The following is a 14,691-nucleotide window of genomic DNA, read 5'->3' on the forward strand; positions in this document are numbered from 1 at the left end:
CTAACTATACTATAGTGAAGAACAATCGCATTTTGTTTACCCATATTCATAGATGAGGCTGACCGACTACAAATGAAGAATACTATACAATCATTTCTCTAACGTTCCATATGAAGGCACACGTATTCCTTCCTAGCGATCAAATGATTAATTTAAGTATCGTTTCAATTATAATTCTTGTTCAGTATTACAAGTTAAATAATATTAATAAACCTTACGGTAAGTTTACTCTGTGATGAATTGTGATATTTGTATTAAAAAGAATCCCAAAAAGTATAAGGCATGTTTGAAATATTATTTGATGTTTGTTTCAGGACCATGCGAAGTAGAGACTGGGCAGTCAAGCATTATTGTGGATATAGAAGAAAGCAGAGGAGATAGTGAGTAATTTTTTACGATACCTAGAAGCTATCACATATATCCTTTTATAACATTGTTTTTTCGTTTACTAACATTGTCACCAAATTCAACATTCCGTTTCGTTATCTTTGTCACACCATGATCTGTGAGCTAGGAATATTTGCAAATACTATCATTTTTATGTCTTTCCTCTTATAAATAGTTCAATAATTTTCGTTTTGTTGCAGATGTAAACCAAAGTACAATACCGGCGGAGTTGCCGATAGTTGGCGAACCGGATGTGGACATAGTGTTGTCGACTGTGTTCCCCAAGGGGCCCACGCTGTTCCAGCTGGACGGCAAGCGATTGCAGCTGCTGCAACCGCTGGACAGGGACGCCGATAACCTATCGCATATGGTTTTCCAGGTCAGTACCAACAGTATTGTATAGTAACTGAAAGTGAGATAAACACTGTGAAATCGACATTGTGTTCCTTTTTCATAACGAATATAATTTTTTGGCGTTTTTTTCTTCGTCATTCACAGAATTGCTGTGTCTAACACATGTCTTTCGTTCTTTTTACATTGTTTTTTTTATTGCTATATTTTAGTAAAAAGTTTGCCAACATGGTATTGCTCGAAAGGTGAATAATTGTTGTTATGTCTTAGTCTAGAAGCATATGTTTTATTATTTCAATTTGAATACCTCTAATCCCTTCACTATCTTAAATAGCCTTGCATTGCAATTAATAGGTTTAATTTCTCGTATTGTATCACTTCGATCTGTATCTTTCTAAACGATATATTTAATAGAGTATTAAATAAGCAGGTGTTGTGAATTGTTTATATTGCCCGAAGCTACACCATTGCTAGATTGTACCATCGCTTGTAAGCGGCGAAAGTATTTGACTACTTGAATTGGAAAACTCGTGCTAATAGTTGCTTACCCTAAACCAATTTATAAGTTTTTTCTCTAATTTAAGTAAGATACAACTAGATATAAAAACGAAACAACAAAGGAACGAAGTAAACGAAATGTACAGGAAGATATTTCAGGACTTCTCGCCTCAAAAATAATCTTCTGTCCTCGATGATGTGCAAACATGTGCACGGTTTCCCAGTTATTAAAAGAATTTTATTCATTGATATTACAGCTCGTATGTCAAGTGAAAGCGACAAAAAAGCGGCGGACGATACCGGTCATAGTGAGGGTGTCGGATATCAATGACAACGCACCCGTCTTCCAGAACACGCCGTATGAAGCCAATGTTTCCGAGGTGAGTTTCAAGTGTACGATTACAAGTACGGAGAATTTTTGGGACAGTTTTAAAATGTCTTGTTAAAAGAACAATTTCTTTATTAAATAAATGATTGCAAAACTAACCGTGGCTTTCTGATACCAACGTCTCTGATACTGATATAAAACATTTCGTCACCCCACTCACTATCTTTGATAAAAACAAAGATAACAATATATTTTAAACGGGTATTTTGGCATCGGAAACCCACGGTAAGAATATATTTATTGATAATTTTGTAATTTAGATGTTCAATCAGCCACAGTTGCGCTTCATAAAAATACAGTGATATCACAAAATTCTAATAACAGCTTTTTTATGGTCAAAGAATTTAACACGAGGTCCTCCTTAGTCTTTTAGGAAAACAATTTAAATGGTTATGAAGGCAGAAATCCATTTAAATTTGTCTCTTGTATTTTCTACAGCTAGTGCCGATTGGTACAACGGTATTCGAAGGTATCCGAGCAGTGGACATAGACGCAGGAGTGAACGGTCTTTCGGAATACTTTATCATACCAGGAGATAATAAGACTTTGGAACAAGAGAATGCTGTCGATGGTTACAGCTACTTTTCCATTCCTCTGCCTCATCAAGGCGTGGTGACGGTCAACCGGACTTTGGATTACGAGCGAACGAAGCTTTATCTAGTCACTATTGTTGCTTCTGTGAGTGAATTTTACACCTTTAAAATTTACGCCAGTTAAAGATAACTTTAACGTACAACTTTCAAGATTACTTCTTGATAAAATAAATGTAGGCAGAATTAAGCATGTTTCTTTATCAGGATCGCGCGCGTGACACCAAACGACGACTGTCCAGTACCACGACGATGACAATCAACGTGTTAGATGATGATGATCAAGACCCTTCCTTTATCTACCAAGGCTGTACCATGCATGATGGCGCGTGCATCAACCCCGAATATACCAGCTATGTAAGTATATGCTATCAAAGAACAAATGAGCACTTCTGATGACTTTTAATTTTCCTAAAACGTATTTTGGTACTTTCGCAATACAAACATATCATCCCCAAAAGTATTTAAGGCCAGTAAAGCAGTAGTTTCTTTGATGTTGGCGACGTCCATGGGTGTCAGATCAACTAAGATTTGACGATCTTCTGCTCGTCTGTTCGAATCAAGTCATTATCATTGCATCTAAAGCAATCTAAACTAAAGTACCTGTGTATTCACATCCTGATTATTCATTAATTTTAGGTAAACAGCGGAGTCCTATCAGGAATCCTGTCAATTGAACCAGAAAAGATCCAAGCGGTAGACATGGATACATTAGAAGCTAAGATACGATACAGCATAGAGAGCGGCGAGCCTGACTCCTGGGCTACTTATTTCTCGATAGACCAGAATACTGGCGCTGTTAGACAGTTACTGCCTGTTGATACTACTGTCGCTAAGAGGTTTCAACTCGTTATCAAGGTAATTTCCACTTATTTTAAGGAATATGTATAGTTGTGTTCATCTCTTTTAGCAATACAAGTAAAATTTGGTTAATAAAAAGAAGATAACTTGCCTGTGCAAAAATTCTTTTTTTATATCATTTAACTTTGAAAAACCTTTTATGTATCTATCTTTTCTGTCTAGCAAAGCCATGACAAGTTAATAGATATTATAATCATTTCTGACTGACCAACGTAAGAAAGTGTCTACTACAATCGTTGTCTTACAGGCAGAAGAAATAACAGAAGGTCGTCGCTACACGACTGCAAAGCTAACAATAACAGTCCGTCCCGTGGACGCCAGCCCACCCGTTGTTAATGCTTCTTCCGAGGAGGGGCAGGTCGAAGAGAACTCACCCAGAGGCACCAAAGTATTAGATTTGAATAGAAAACCTATTAAATTATCTGTCTCCGATCCTGATTTGGTAAGGTTTTTATTATAATTATAATAATCACAACACTTGGTTATAAATATTGGTTTTCATCAAGGTAAATTTCAAATACAATAGTCTAAATTATATTTTTTCAGGGCCCTGGTGATCCTGTACCGAAATATTCTTTCGAACTTACAACGCACTTCTTCGATATAGACTCGGAAGGATATCTAATAGTCAACGATGAACATTTAGATCGAGATCCACCGAGCCCAGGAAAATTGAGATTCCAAGTAAGCTTACTTAATCACAGAATTCATAAGGAAGTAATATTTAATGTATTTTTCCTTAGCGGTAGTGTACAGTCCGTTATACACCTATCGCTAAAACGAACAGACGGATCTTCAGAACCTTCAGCACGGTTAAATTAGGATATCTGAGGGTCTATCGCGAATATTTACGATATGCGTTTCCGTAACATTATCAACTTGCGTGAGATTTGTCGCGGTACTTATATAAATATAAATTTTGTCCCAAATTTTCGGCCCCTCGATCACAACAACAGTTAGTATCTGTACGTGAATATTCTTTTCAGGTGGTAGCTCGTGAAGCAAACGGCGGTGCTGCGTCCGCGCCATTATCACTCGTTGTACAACTGTTAGACGTCAATGATAACGCGCCCGTCATACCGAAGACACAACCAATCACCGTACCTGCCAGTTTGGAACCAACTACTGTTTATAAGGTACAGCTTGCATCATAATAATACCAAAGTTATAGTATTATTTATTTTTGTACTAGGCTATATCACACCGAAACTAACCAGGAAAAAGTAAGGTACGGTTGAAACATATGTTAAAAATTATATGCAATAGGATCTGCTATGGATTAAGGAGGAAAATGATTATTAAAGGAGTGATTATATCTGCCTTCTCTGTTATGTAACGAAGTGCGCGTAACCTTGACTCGTTTTTAAAGTCTCAAAGTCTTCAAGTTTTGATTTTTTGCGAAGTAGATTGCTTCTCAAATGCTTATAGTTTGATCTTGTCAACATATTTTTTTTGTATTTCAGGTAACAGCGACAGATATTGACGAAGGTGAGAACGCTCGGATCACATACAGTATCTACCACGTGTCCAACAATGGCGGCAACAAGTTTACTATCGACCCCAACACTGGAATCATATGTAAGTATCATACATAAACAAAATGGACATATCACGAATATTCGTAAGAACGTTTTCGTAACGTCATCCAAAAAATACATTTGTACCGGGCAAAAAGCGCATCAACAATACTCATAAATATTTTGTCAAAGACGTTACGAATACATTCTCGAATCTCTCCCGCAAACGTTCGTGTTAGACCCTCTCATATAGGGTTAATTCTAGCGTTCTTTGTTTAAGATTCAACCAAGACTAGATGTGAATATGCATCACCACTTGCTACTTACTTTTCTTCCAGAAAAACTGAGTCATAGATTAAAAGAATTTAATTACAAAACTTGAAACCTTTACATTCCAGCGAGTACCGGTCGTTTACAAGCAGGCGAGCAATACAGCGTCACCATTCGAGCTATAGATGCTAAAGGCCTCAGTTCACAAGGCATAGTAGAATTACTAGTAGCCCCAGGTCCTAACACACGACCTCCGCAGTTCACCGCAAGAGATTACTACGCGCCTGTCTCAGAGGGCGCTGCCATCAACTCTACTGTTACCACTGTTACCGTAAGCTTATTTCAATGAGTGTCTTACACTTTCTTTATTGTGTTAACTATGCATAGTACAATTTCTTGAGTGAAGAAATAAGGCCAATTATAGGCAACATACAAAGTTGCTTTTTTCGCCGCTAGAGGGCTTCAATTAGATTTAATACATTTTTAACATACATACAAATTACATGTCATCCGTAACTAAGAGGAAGGCTCCAAGCAACACATAAGCAAAATAATCGACCTTTTCTTCTCTATTTGTTTATCTTCGCTTAGTCACTAAATAATATTGTTAATTCCAGGCCAAAGATCCCGAGAATGAGCAAGTAACATACTCTATAGTATCAGGTAATGATCTACGTCAGTTCGCTATCGGCTCCAACACGGGAATCATCACTGTGATTAGAAGACTAGACAGAGAAGTACTCACACGATATCAACTTGTAAGTAATGTTATTTAATTATTTTTCCCGGATTTTTTTATTTAAGTAAGATTACATGATTTTATCCTTGCTTTGTCTTTTCAAAAATACAAAGAGAATTTTGTGTAGTTCGGGCTAATAAAAGATCGATAAATTTTCTAAATAGCTTGACTCTAGCTTGATCCAAAACCTTCTTGACTATGTTTATTAATATATCTGAAATTGTGAGTCCCATTATTTAATAATTTATCAATCTTTTCTCAATTTTGGAAGTTAAATGATAATGAAGCGCCAAATAGCCTAATGGTTAAGAGTACGGATTCCATATCCGCCGAGGCATCGAATCCCGCCATTTGACGACGGTAGCGTCTTAACAAGCCTAGAGCTTAGTTGAAAAGGTACAAGTAAATTTAAAAACATCTCTACAATTGGTTTATTTTTTCATCAGATGGTTAAAGCGGAAGACCCCGGTAAACTTGCAAGCACCGCGACGGTTAACATCAAAGTTACTGATATCAACGACAATAATCCCAAATTCGAAGAAGATTCTTATACATTTCAAGTCAAAGAAGGTATTATACTCTTACCATATTACTATTCTTTCATCCAGTTAAATTTACTTAATTGCGAGAAGCAATCAACTTTAACATTTAACAGTTCCTTTCTGAGACATAATTCTCCGTTTAAAACACTTTGCTATATCTGTGTTGGCAAAGATAATGAGAGATGACGAAATAATTTTTACAGAGATTTGGTCTCAGAAACTCACGGTAAATAATAGAAAACTAATCCTGAAAATATGAGACTTTACAAAGACCACAAGAATTGGTCAGTGATTTGTTATTTGCAGTGTAAATATTTAATTTATATAAATCACAGCTTAGAAACCCTATAATCAAACTTTTTTTAAACTGTTTTAATATCTAATATGAAATCCAGGTTTGTCAGGCGAGACAGTTGGCTACGTTCACGCGACTGACGATGACGAAGGTGTCAATGCGTTATTGAGCTACAGTCTACCCGCGAACCTGCCATTTGCAATAGACAATGCTACCGGCATGATCACTACACTCAGTGAGCTGGATTATGAAGACATTAAGGTAAGCAGATTTATTCAAGACTTTATATAGGATGTCCTAAAATAATACTGTGAGGATAACAATGAAGTTAATAATGTGATGTGAATACTATTAAAATAATTACATGGTGCGATTTAAAAGAATATTATATAGGATGTTCTAGAGCGAAGAAAAATAAACATGTTCAACATAAAATGATTAAACTTACTATAAAGTTGCCCAAACAATGTTTAGACAAATTATAAAATAGTCGTAATAAGGCCGTTAAGCTTACTCGTCTAGCATTACACACTCAAAGTTTATTAATATATCAATCTCTTGTATGTTTCACAGGATTACGCCTTCGTAGTAACAGCAACGGATGGTGCTATAGATAAGCGATTAGGCACAGCTTCAGTCACAGTACAAGTACAGGATGTGCCTGATGAAGACCCAGTGTTCCTGCAGGACATCTACACGGTGCATGTCCCGGAAAATGTTAACAATTACCCCGTTGTTCAAGTACATGTAAGTAATCGTAATAATATTATAAATGCGAATGTTTAGATGGATGTATGTTTGTTTATAAGAGGTCATATACGCGGAAATTTTATCAAATAATTTAGAAATCTAAAAATCAATATTAGAACTAGGTTTAAACTTGAAGGCAATGTTTCGCATAAAATATCATAAAAACAATATTATCATATTCAGTTAATATTTTTAATTAAATCACATGTATCTTGTTGTAATTTTAGAAAGTATTAAACTTAAAAAAAAATCATTCATCAACAAAAGCATCATTAGAACCAATAATAATTTCCTATTTCAACCTTTCAGGCGACAGATCCAGATACGATACCGGAGATTACTTATACTATATTAAAAGGGAATATGGAGTTATTCTCTATCGACCGTAAGAATGGAGTCATCAGGACCGTACAGCCTTTAGACAGGGAGGCGAGCGCTAGGCATGAGCTGGTTGTTGGCACTGAGGAGAATAACCAGGATATGCCGGGAGCTACCACTACTGTTGAAGTTATTGTTGATGTAAGTAGCTTAATTTGAGGTATTTATGACACCAGTGAAGACGAGCAAGGCACAGTTTTGCAATCTACCGATCTGTGTTTTGTGTTTTTTTTCAGTTCAGAATAACTAATCTCTGTGTAAATTTAAAAGTAAAGAAATAAGAAGACAAACGTAAAGTTACTTACTTTGCAATTTGCCTAAATAGTAAAATTAAATTCAGATTTAATTAAAAAATATATACCCAGAAATTAAAAAAACTACAACGCAATTAAAATGTTAATTGAGAATAACAAAATCTAATATTTGGCAATTTAATATGACTTTCAGGATAAAAACGACAATGCGCCCGTATTCACAATGGCCGTTCGTCCAGTCACCATAGAGGATTCATCATCAATCGGTAATTTGGTACAAACTGTCATAGCTACGGACGCGGATGCCACGTCACCTAATAACAAAGTGCGCTACAAGTTAGTAGGCAGAGGCAAAGCTTCGATATACTTCCACGTTGAACCAGATACGGGAGCGATACGAGTCCGTGACGATTTAAGGAAAGAGGCCGATAGTGAATATACGGTAAGGATTAACAAAAATATAATTTAACTAACCATGCGCACGTCTTCGTATAGATTGCAATGGAATAAATGAGGCAAAATAACTTACAAGACTTGGTATTGTTACAGGTTGATGTCCAAGCTTATGACCAAGGAGACCCGGTGATGTCAACCGTTTTGAGCCTTACTATATACGTTAGCCATTCCGCAACCGTACCTCCTGATGTAAGTTGTTTTTTTAAAGTACTTCAACAGAATACAATCTGTTATAAAATGTACTCAGTAGGTATTGTACGTAGTGCGCCCCTAATTAGTACGTAGTACGTATACGTTGAGCCCTTCGTACACATCATCATCATCATCATCAACCTGCCCTTATCCCTATTGAGGGTCGGCACAGTATGTACTACTTCTCCATACATCTCCATCAGCCGTCATATCTGAATCTACCGGCCTACGCATAACCTCTTTCACACAGTCATACCATATTTTTTTTTGGTCTTTTGGTCTGAATGTTGGGCCACCAAGGTTTCGGATGAAAGAAGATTGCATGTAGCTGAAATGCGTATGCTAAGATGGATGTGTGGTGTGACAAGGAAGGATAAAGTTAAAAATGTGTATATTAGAGGAAGTTTGAAAGTAGCGCCAGTGATCGAGAAATTGAGGAGTAAAAGATTAGCGTGGTTTGGACATGTTATGAGGAGGGATGATGATGATATAAGCAAAAAAGTAATGAGATTGAATGTGGATGGCTACAAGGGTAGAGGAAGACCAAAAAAGTATGGAATGACTGTGTGAAAGAGGATATGCGTAAGAAGGGGGTAGACTCGGATATGACGGCTGATAGAGATGTATGGAGGAGTAGTACATGCTGTGCCGACCCTCGATAGGGATAAGGGCAGGTTGATGATGGTCTTTTGAGCCCTTCGTACACATGGATAATAATTCATTTATTTATCATTTTTTACATTTAATTTGGACCTGTTTTTCTATACAATAGGTAAGTGTAGTTCTAGTGAGCATTATTATAATAGTATGTAATATAAATTCTATTTAATTTTATAGGTGGGACTTGGTTTCGCGGATACTTTATACACGGAGCACGTTGCGGAAAATTCACCTAACGGCACTCTGGTCAGGATACTACCGTTATTGAACAAGAGAGAACATTCGCCTGATACACCGCTGAAATGTCGACTCACTGAGTCATCACAAAATGGTAAGCATTAACACATTGCAATTATGATAGTATCTTCTATCTCTTTCTTGTAACGTAATATTGCGAAGCTCTTCCTTCTCTTTCTTGTAACGAAATGTGACTAAACGTGATGTGATTATTTATTTGGTAAAGTTTCATTTTGCATTTTAGGTGTGTTTTATGTAAAATTAACCGAAGAGAGGGATTGTGCGATCTACCTAAATACAAGTTCGTTAGATTACGAAACTCTTTCGGAGTATTCTCTTGAAGTACAATTAGAATCTATACAGGGTTTGATAAACCCTGATGCTAGTAAGGCGGTTGTGAAAGTTCACGTTACTGATGCAAATGATAATGCACCAGTGTTCGTTTTCCCCGAACAGTCTACGATTGCTAATGCAAAGGAGAAATATTTCGCTATAGCAACAAAGGAAATGCTTTTAGGGACTAACGTGTTACAAGTTAAGGTAAGAATTTACACTATATTATTCACAGTACTGCTACTAAATATCCATTATCGCCATTTTCCTAAGAAACAACAATAATTTTGAATCCCGTTGTACTACAAATAAGGAGAAAAACGGGATACTTTTTTTTAGCTATTTGAATGCTGATTTAACCAGATATTTTACCATTTTGGTACATCAAAGCTTCCTTCATTTGTCATTATTTAGTCTTAAATATTTTATATGATTTTCCTCAGGCCAAAGATAAAGACAGTGGGGATTACGGTAAAATAGAATACCAAAAGAATTCGTGGACCAAAGCAGCAGAGGAGTACTTCAGCCTAGACGCAGATACAGGGGTGATAAGCAATATACAGACATTCGAGAATGTTCCTACAGATGTACTGCCGTTCAAATTCAGTGTCACCGCAAGAGATAACCCTAATTCCCCACAAGATTATAATGTGGCTAGAGCTTCTGTTGTGGTAAGTATGCTAACGTAAAAATTTATATCACCCCGTAAACCAATTGTCTATGGAAATTAATTTAAATAGTAAATTTTTTCTACACCATATTTTCACCACGATCAATCCTTACACATCCCAATTTCATACGTCCACACTTCTAATGGATCATCCATCCATACTTTCTTCGATCTTCTACCTTTGCAACCACATTCATTTTCATTACTTCCTTGATGATTAAAATTCAATCGTTGTCGTATCAGATATTTAAATGAATCGCATCTATTTCAGATTAATCTCCTTCAAAAAGAAAATCAGCTGGTTGTCGAAGTAGCGGATTTGAATGCGGAAACTCTAAGGAGACAATCGCGTAGTTTCCTTCAAGCTATAGAAGAGAAGAGTGGTTTAGTCGCTGGTCTGGAGAAGTTGACAGCTAGACATTACTTGGGAGAGAACGGGACACTAGAGAGTGATACCAAAGGAACAGATGTCTGGTTGTATCTGGTCGATCCTAACACTGGAGCAATATTATCAAGAGAATCTACGCCAGTGAAGAAGTAAGTAGTACCCTCGTAGTATGAAATTATTAATCCAATAAGACTTAAACCTCTAATTGAAAATGAAAACCTTGTTTCGTAGTACTCATAAGGAACTACATTACAGTAGTAATGTTGTTCCTATAATGGTAACTTAGTATTCCCTCTGCATCCCTTCGTGCACTCGGGGAAATCCCCTCGGTTATAATGAATCAAGTTTACCCTCTTATCCCCTCACATCTTACTAAGTATTTATTATGTGACAGTGCTATAGAGAGTGGTGTGCATAAGGCCGTGGGAGCGCGTCTGCAAGCGCCGGTAAGCGAGGTGCGTGCACCGCTGCTTGCCGCCGCTCCGCCAATACGTCCACACTTAGCCGCCGCGCCGCTTGCCACAGCGCTACCAGCCGCACTTCTAGCCCTCGCAGCACTCGTGCTGGTTGCAGCGACCGCCGCTACTATATACATCTGCGCCTCATGGAACAGGTATATATAAATTAATCAGGAAAATAGAAAATCTATCATGATGCCTCAATCGCTTCTAACGTTACATCACCTTCTATGAGTACAGATACAAGAAGCACAAAGAGCAAGCCATTCAGCAGTACGGTACACTGAGTATGAGCATGCCGCCGCCCCGACCTCCCTCCGGCTACGAGTCCAGCGAAGATGAACCTGCACCCAGATATGAAACACAGGTATTTAGAACTCAAATAACACTGGTTTATATCTCACTCTGTAGTTCATAGTTCTGTGTATTTACAGTATCGTGACACTTGATTAGTCATCTCTCTCATTCTCTTTGAAAAAACAAAGACAGCAATTTGTCAGTAGTCTTTTATTCATCACTGTTTTGTCTAACTGATGATCTCATGGTTATCGTTCGTTTCAGGTTTTAAACATGGCTGTAGATGACGCAGATTTGCAGCTTGATTTTAGTCCAAATAACCACGCGTTTAACATACACAGCGTGCAATATCTTACTAAAGACAACGGTAAGTAATTATTATTATACAATACATACTATGTACATATATGCCAAATTTTAGCGAAACCCTATAAGCTGTTCGAGAGATAATAATAACAAACACCCATCCATCCATACATCTAAACTTTTGCATTTGTATTAGTATTAGTAAGTGCATATTAGTAAGATTTAATATTAAAAATTATTGTTTAGTATCACTATGGATCTGTTCATTCGATTTAGATGCTATGCCGGTAGTTGTAACCGATACCAAAAAAACTATAAATATATTGTCATATGTAGGAGAACGTAGTCCAACATTATCTGAGACGGCAACAACGGCGCGGGCGTCAAGCGTAAACGAGAACGCAGCGTCGCTCAACAACCAACCCTCACTAGAGACGAGTGGGGGCCCAGGAGGCGGCGGGGGCACTGTGGGGGGCACGCAGACGCTTAACCGTCGTGCGGCCGCCGTGCACGCGCAAGGGCACGCCCTCAACAACGCGCTGGGCACGTTACCTCGCGCGAATAACAGCGCCGGCGGGCTACTGCACGCTACGCTCGCTAGAAAGATTAATACCAATCATAAGAAGAAAGCCACCCAGCCTATTATGGCGTACGATGAGATTCCTGGCTTGCAGAGGTAAATATAATATACTACTTATCGCCCTCGACTCCGTCCGCAAATTAAAAAAAAATAACTTAAATTAGAACCTATGTGTTCTTCCAGAGTATGCTCTACATCCATGACAAATTTCAGCAGGATTTGCTTAGTCGTTCTGCATATATGTACATTCAAACATACATCCATCTAAACATTCGCATTTATGATATTAGTAAGATATAACCCAGCCGTTCTGAAGATACCTTCAAACATCCATCCATCTAAATAAAACACACTCATGTCGTATAATAAATATTTAATTTGCAATACGTATATCGAGATCAATATTTGACATAAAAACTACCCTATCTCGTAAGTTGGAATTTTGTAAACAACTGTAATTTATACAGTTGTTTACAAAATTTGATAAGAATTGGATCAGTAGTTACGGAGTTTATCGCGAACATACATTGTGACACGATTTATTTTATATGTATTATATATGATTTTAATCATTCAAATTTGTGGTGAGGCGGTGGGCAGAATGAAAGATTTTCCGTCTTCTTATTATTTTATTTTCTGCTTTATAATATCTTTTTACTTGCACTCCTTTCGTCTTGCCGTCCTTCAATGTTCATTCCGCTCACACTCATACTTCCGTTCCATTCTGTCCGATCAGTCATTCACGCATCTCAATCTTAATTGTATAACATTCGTTCAAAAACCACCGTCCTACATTACTTTTGCAATGTTTCATCCCTTTTAATTACTAGTAATGCGCAGTTTTTGAAACAATCATAAATTTTGTCTAACAATTTACAATATTTCATTTGTTCAGATTAATTAAATTCACACAACATTGGCTTAGAATTGTAAATTTCATTTTCTCAATATGTTCATTAGAAGAGAACAATTGTTATCGTAAAGGACGTAGGGTTTTCGATTAATTTCAGCCAAATAACACTATTAATTTGGAAATTTTTGTTTTGTATTGGATCCTTACAATTTATTGGTTAGGACCAGGGCTGAAACAATTGTAAGCTGGGGTAAACAATTCGATTTTAACAACATTATGTAAAGTTTTTACCCGACAGACACAAAGTCAACGTTGTCATATCGATTTGTTATTTTTCTATGTTGGTACGGTCAGAAATTATTTATTATTGCAATGGTGTAAAAGTTTTTTTTTTCCACAGAGCATCTGACAATGACAACGTGACATTTGGCAAGAGGAATTTCACTGGCTACAGTTATAACCAATCACCTGTAGAAACGACCACGGAACTATAGTCCGAATTCTGTGGTAATGGACAATTGTTTAAATTAAGTGAAATTTAAAGAAAAGTGATATTACGCCCCGTCCCATAGCGCTAGACATGTGTTCAACGAATGTTTATATTTTTGTACGATTATAACCGAGCGCATATTTTGTGTTGATAACGAATTTTTTTAGGTAATTTTAAACTAAGCAACAAAGATTTACATACAAAGATAACCTTACAAAATTATTCATCATAATGAATGAACTACTATGCAGTATGACATAGCAACGTGTCTTGAAATCGAACTATCTTTTCTTTTCTTTATTTCCATCTTTTATCTTTTTTTACTTTCTAATTAAAAGACTGATAATGCGCGCAATTAATTTAATAATATAAATGTTAATTAAAATCATTAAAATGCGAGATATTACGCGCTGTAACAAATTAATTTTGATTTTTTTAAATTCAAAGTTCGTTGCTATTGATACTATGTATCCAAGATGTAAATACGATTATGGACTGTTATGTAAAAAGTCTATGTATGTAATTCTTTGCTTATGTAGTACTTAGTGTGCCTAGTCCTTTCCACTGTTGAACGAAATGTTCATAATATCGAGTTTTGTATATAATAGAGGCATTATATTTGTAAATTTATTATTTCTTTTTTAATAAGATCTGATGAGCTACGAAATTTTGCTATTTTATATGTAATTTTTGTTTGCAAGTTAGTACTGACGTTTATTTTTTAATTTATTAATATATGGCCGCTTGTAAATAAAAAAAATCTGTTAGATTAATATTTTTAACATATATGTCGAAGTGTGCGTAGCTCATATAGTTGAATGAATTTGGTTGGTATGGGTAAAATTGTTTTCCAATTTTGTTATGGTCAGACTGTAGTAACTCTGGCTTCTGAAATATTTAAGATTAATATTTCAAAAACTAGGTTCATTGTCAAATGCATGGTCTACAACT

At 36.4% G+C, this 14,691-nt stretch overlaps 1 protein-coding gene across 1 annotated transcript; it reads left to right on the plus strand.

The window, feature by feature from the left end:
• Window positions 1–301: 301 nt before the first annotated feature.
• On the plus strand, window positions 302–14,406 carry Cad99C (cadherin 99C). Its single transcript, XM_013318279.1, has 27 exons — window positions 302–380; window positions 588–766; window positions 1,494–1,616; window positions 2,063–2,302; window positions 2,422–2,571; window positions 2,854–3,072; window positions 3,323–3,517; window positions 3,622–3,759; window positions 4,062–4,211; window positions 4,539–4,653; window positions 4,991–5,193; window positions 5,480–5,620; window positions 6,048–6,171; window positions 6,539–6,699; window positions 7,012–7,185; window positions 7,498–7,707; window positions 8,014–8,262; window positions 8,370–8,465; window positions 9,306–9,459; window positions 9,610–9,905; window positions 10,142–10,369; window positions 10,640–10,905; window positions 11,151–11,369; window positions 11,455–11,581; window positions 11,776–11,878; window positions 12,154–12,493; window positions 13,651–14,406. Exons 1-27 carry the CDS (start codon window positions 302–304, stop codon window positions 13,742–13,744), a joined length of 4,773 nt encoding a protein of 1,590 aa, XP_013173733.1. The 3' UTR covers window positions 13,745–14,406.
• Window positions 14,407–14,691: the final 285 nt, after the last annotated feature.

This window comes from Papilio xuthus, unplaced genomic scaffold (assembly GCF_000836235.2).
Source record: "Papilio xuthus unplaced genomic scaffold, Pxut_1.1 DF826923.1, whole genome shotgun sequence".
NCBI lineage: Eukaryota > Metazoa > Arthropoda > Insecta > Lepidoptera > Papilionidae > Papilio > Papilio xuthus.

Bases quoted from the DNA above. Each gene is read 5' to 3' on its own strand.
- Cad99C (XM_013318279.1), top strand. From the start codon at position 302: ATGTTTGTTTCAGGACCATGCGAAGTAGAGACTGGGCAGTCAAGCATT. The intron at 4,212-4,538 runs GTACAGCTTGCA...TTTGTATTTCAG, and splicing joins AACCAACTACTGTTTATAAG to GTAACAGCGACAGATATTGA. The intron at 6,700-7,011 runs GTAAGCAGATTT...TATGTTTCACAG, and splicing joins TGGATTATGAAGACATTAAG to GATTACGCCTTCGTAGTAAC.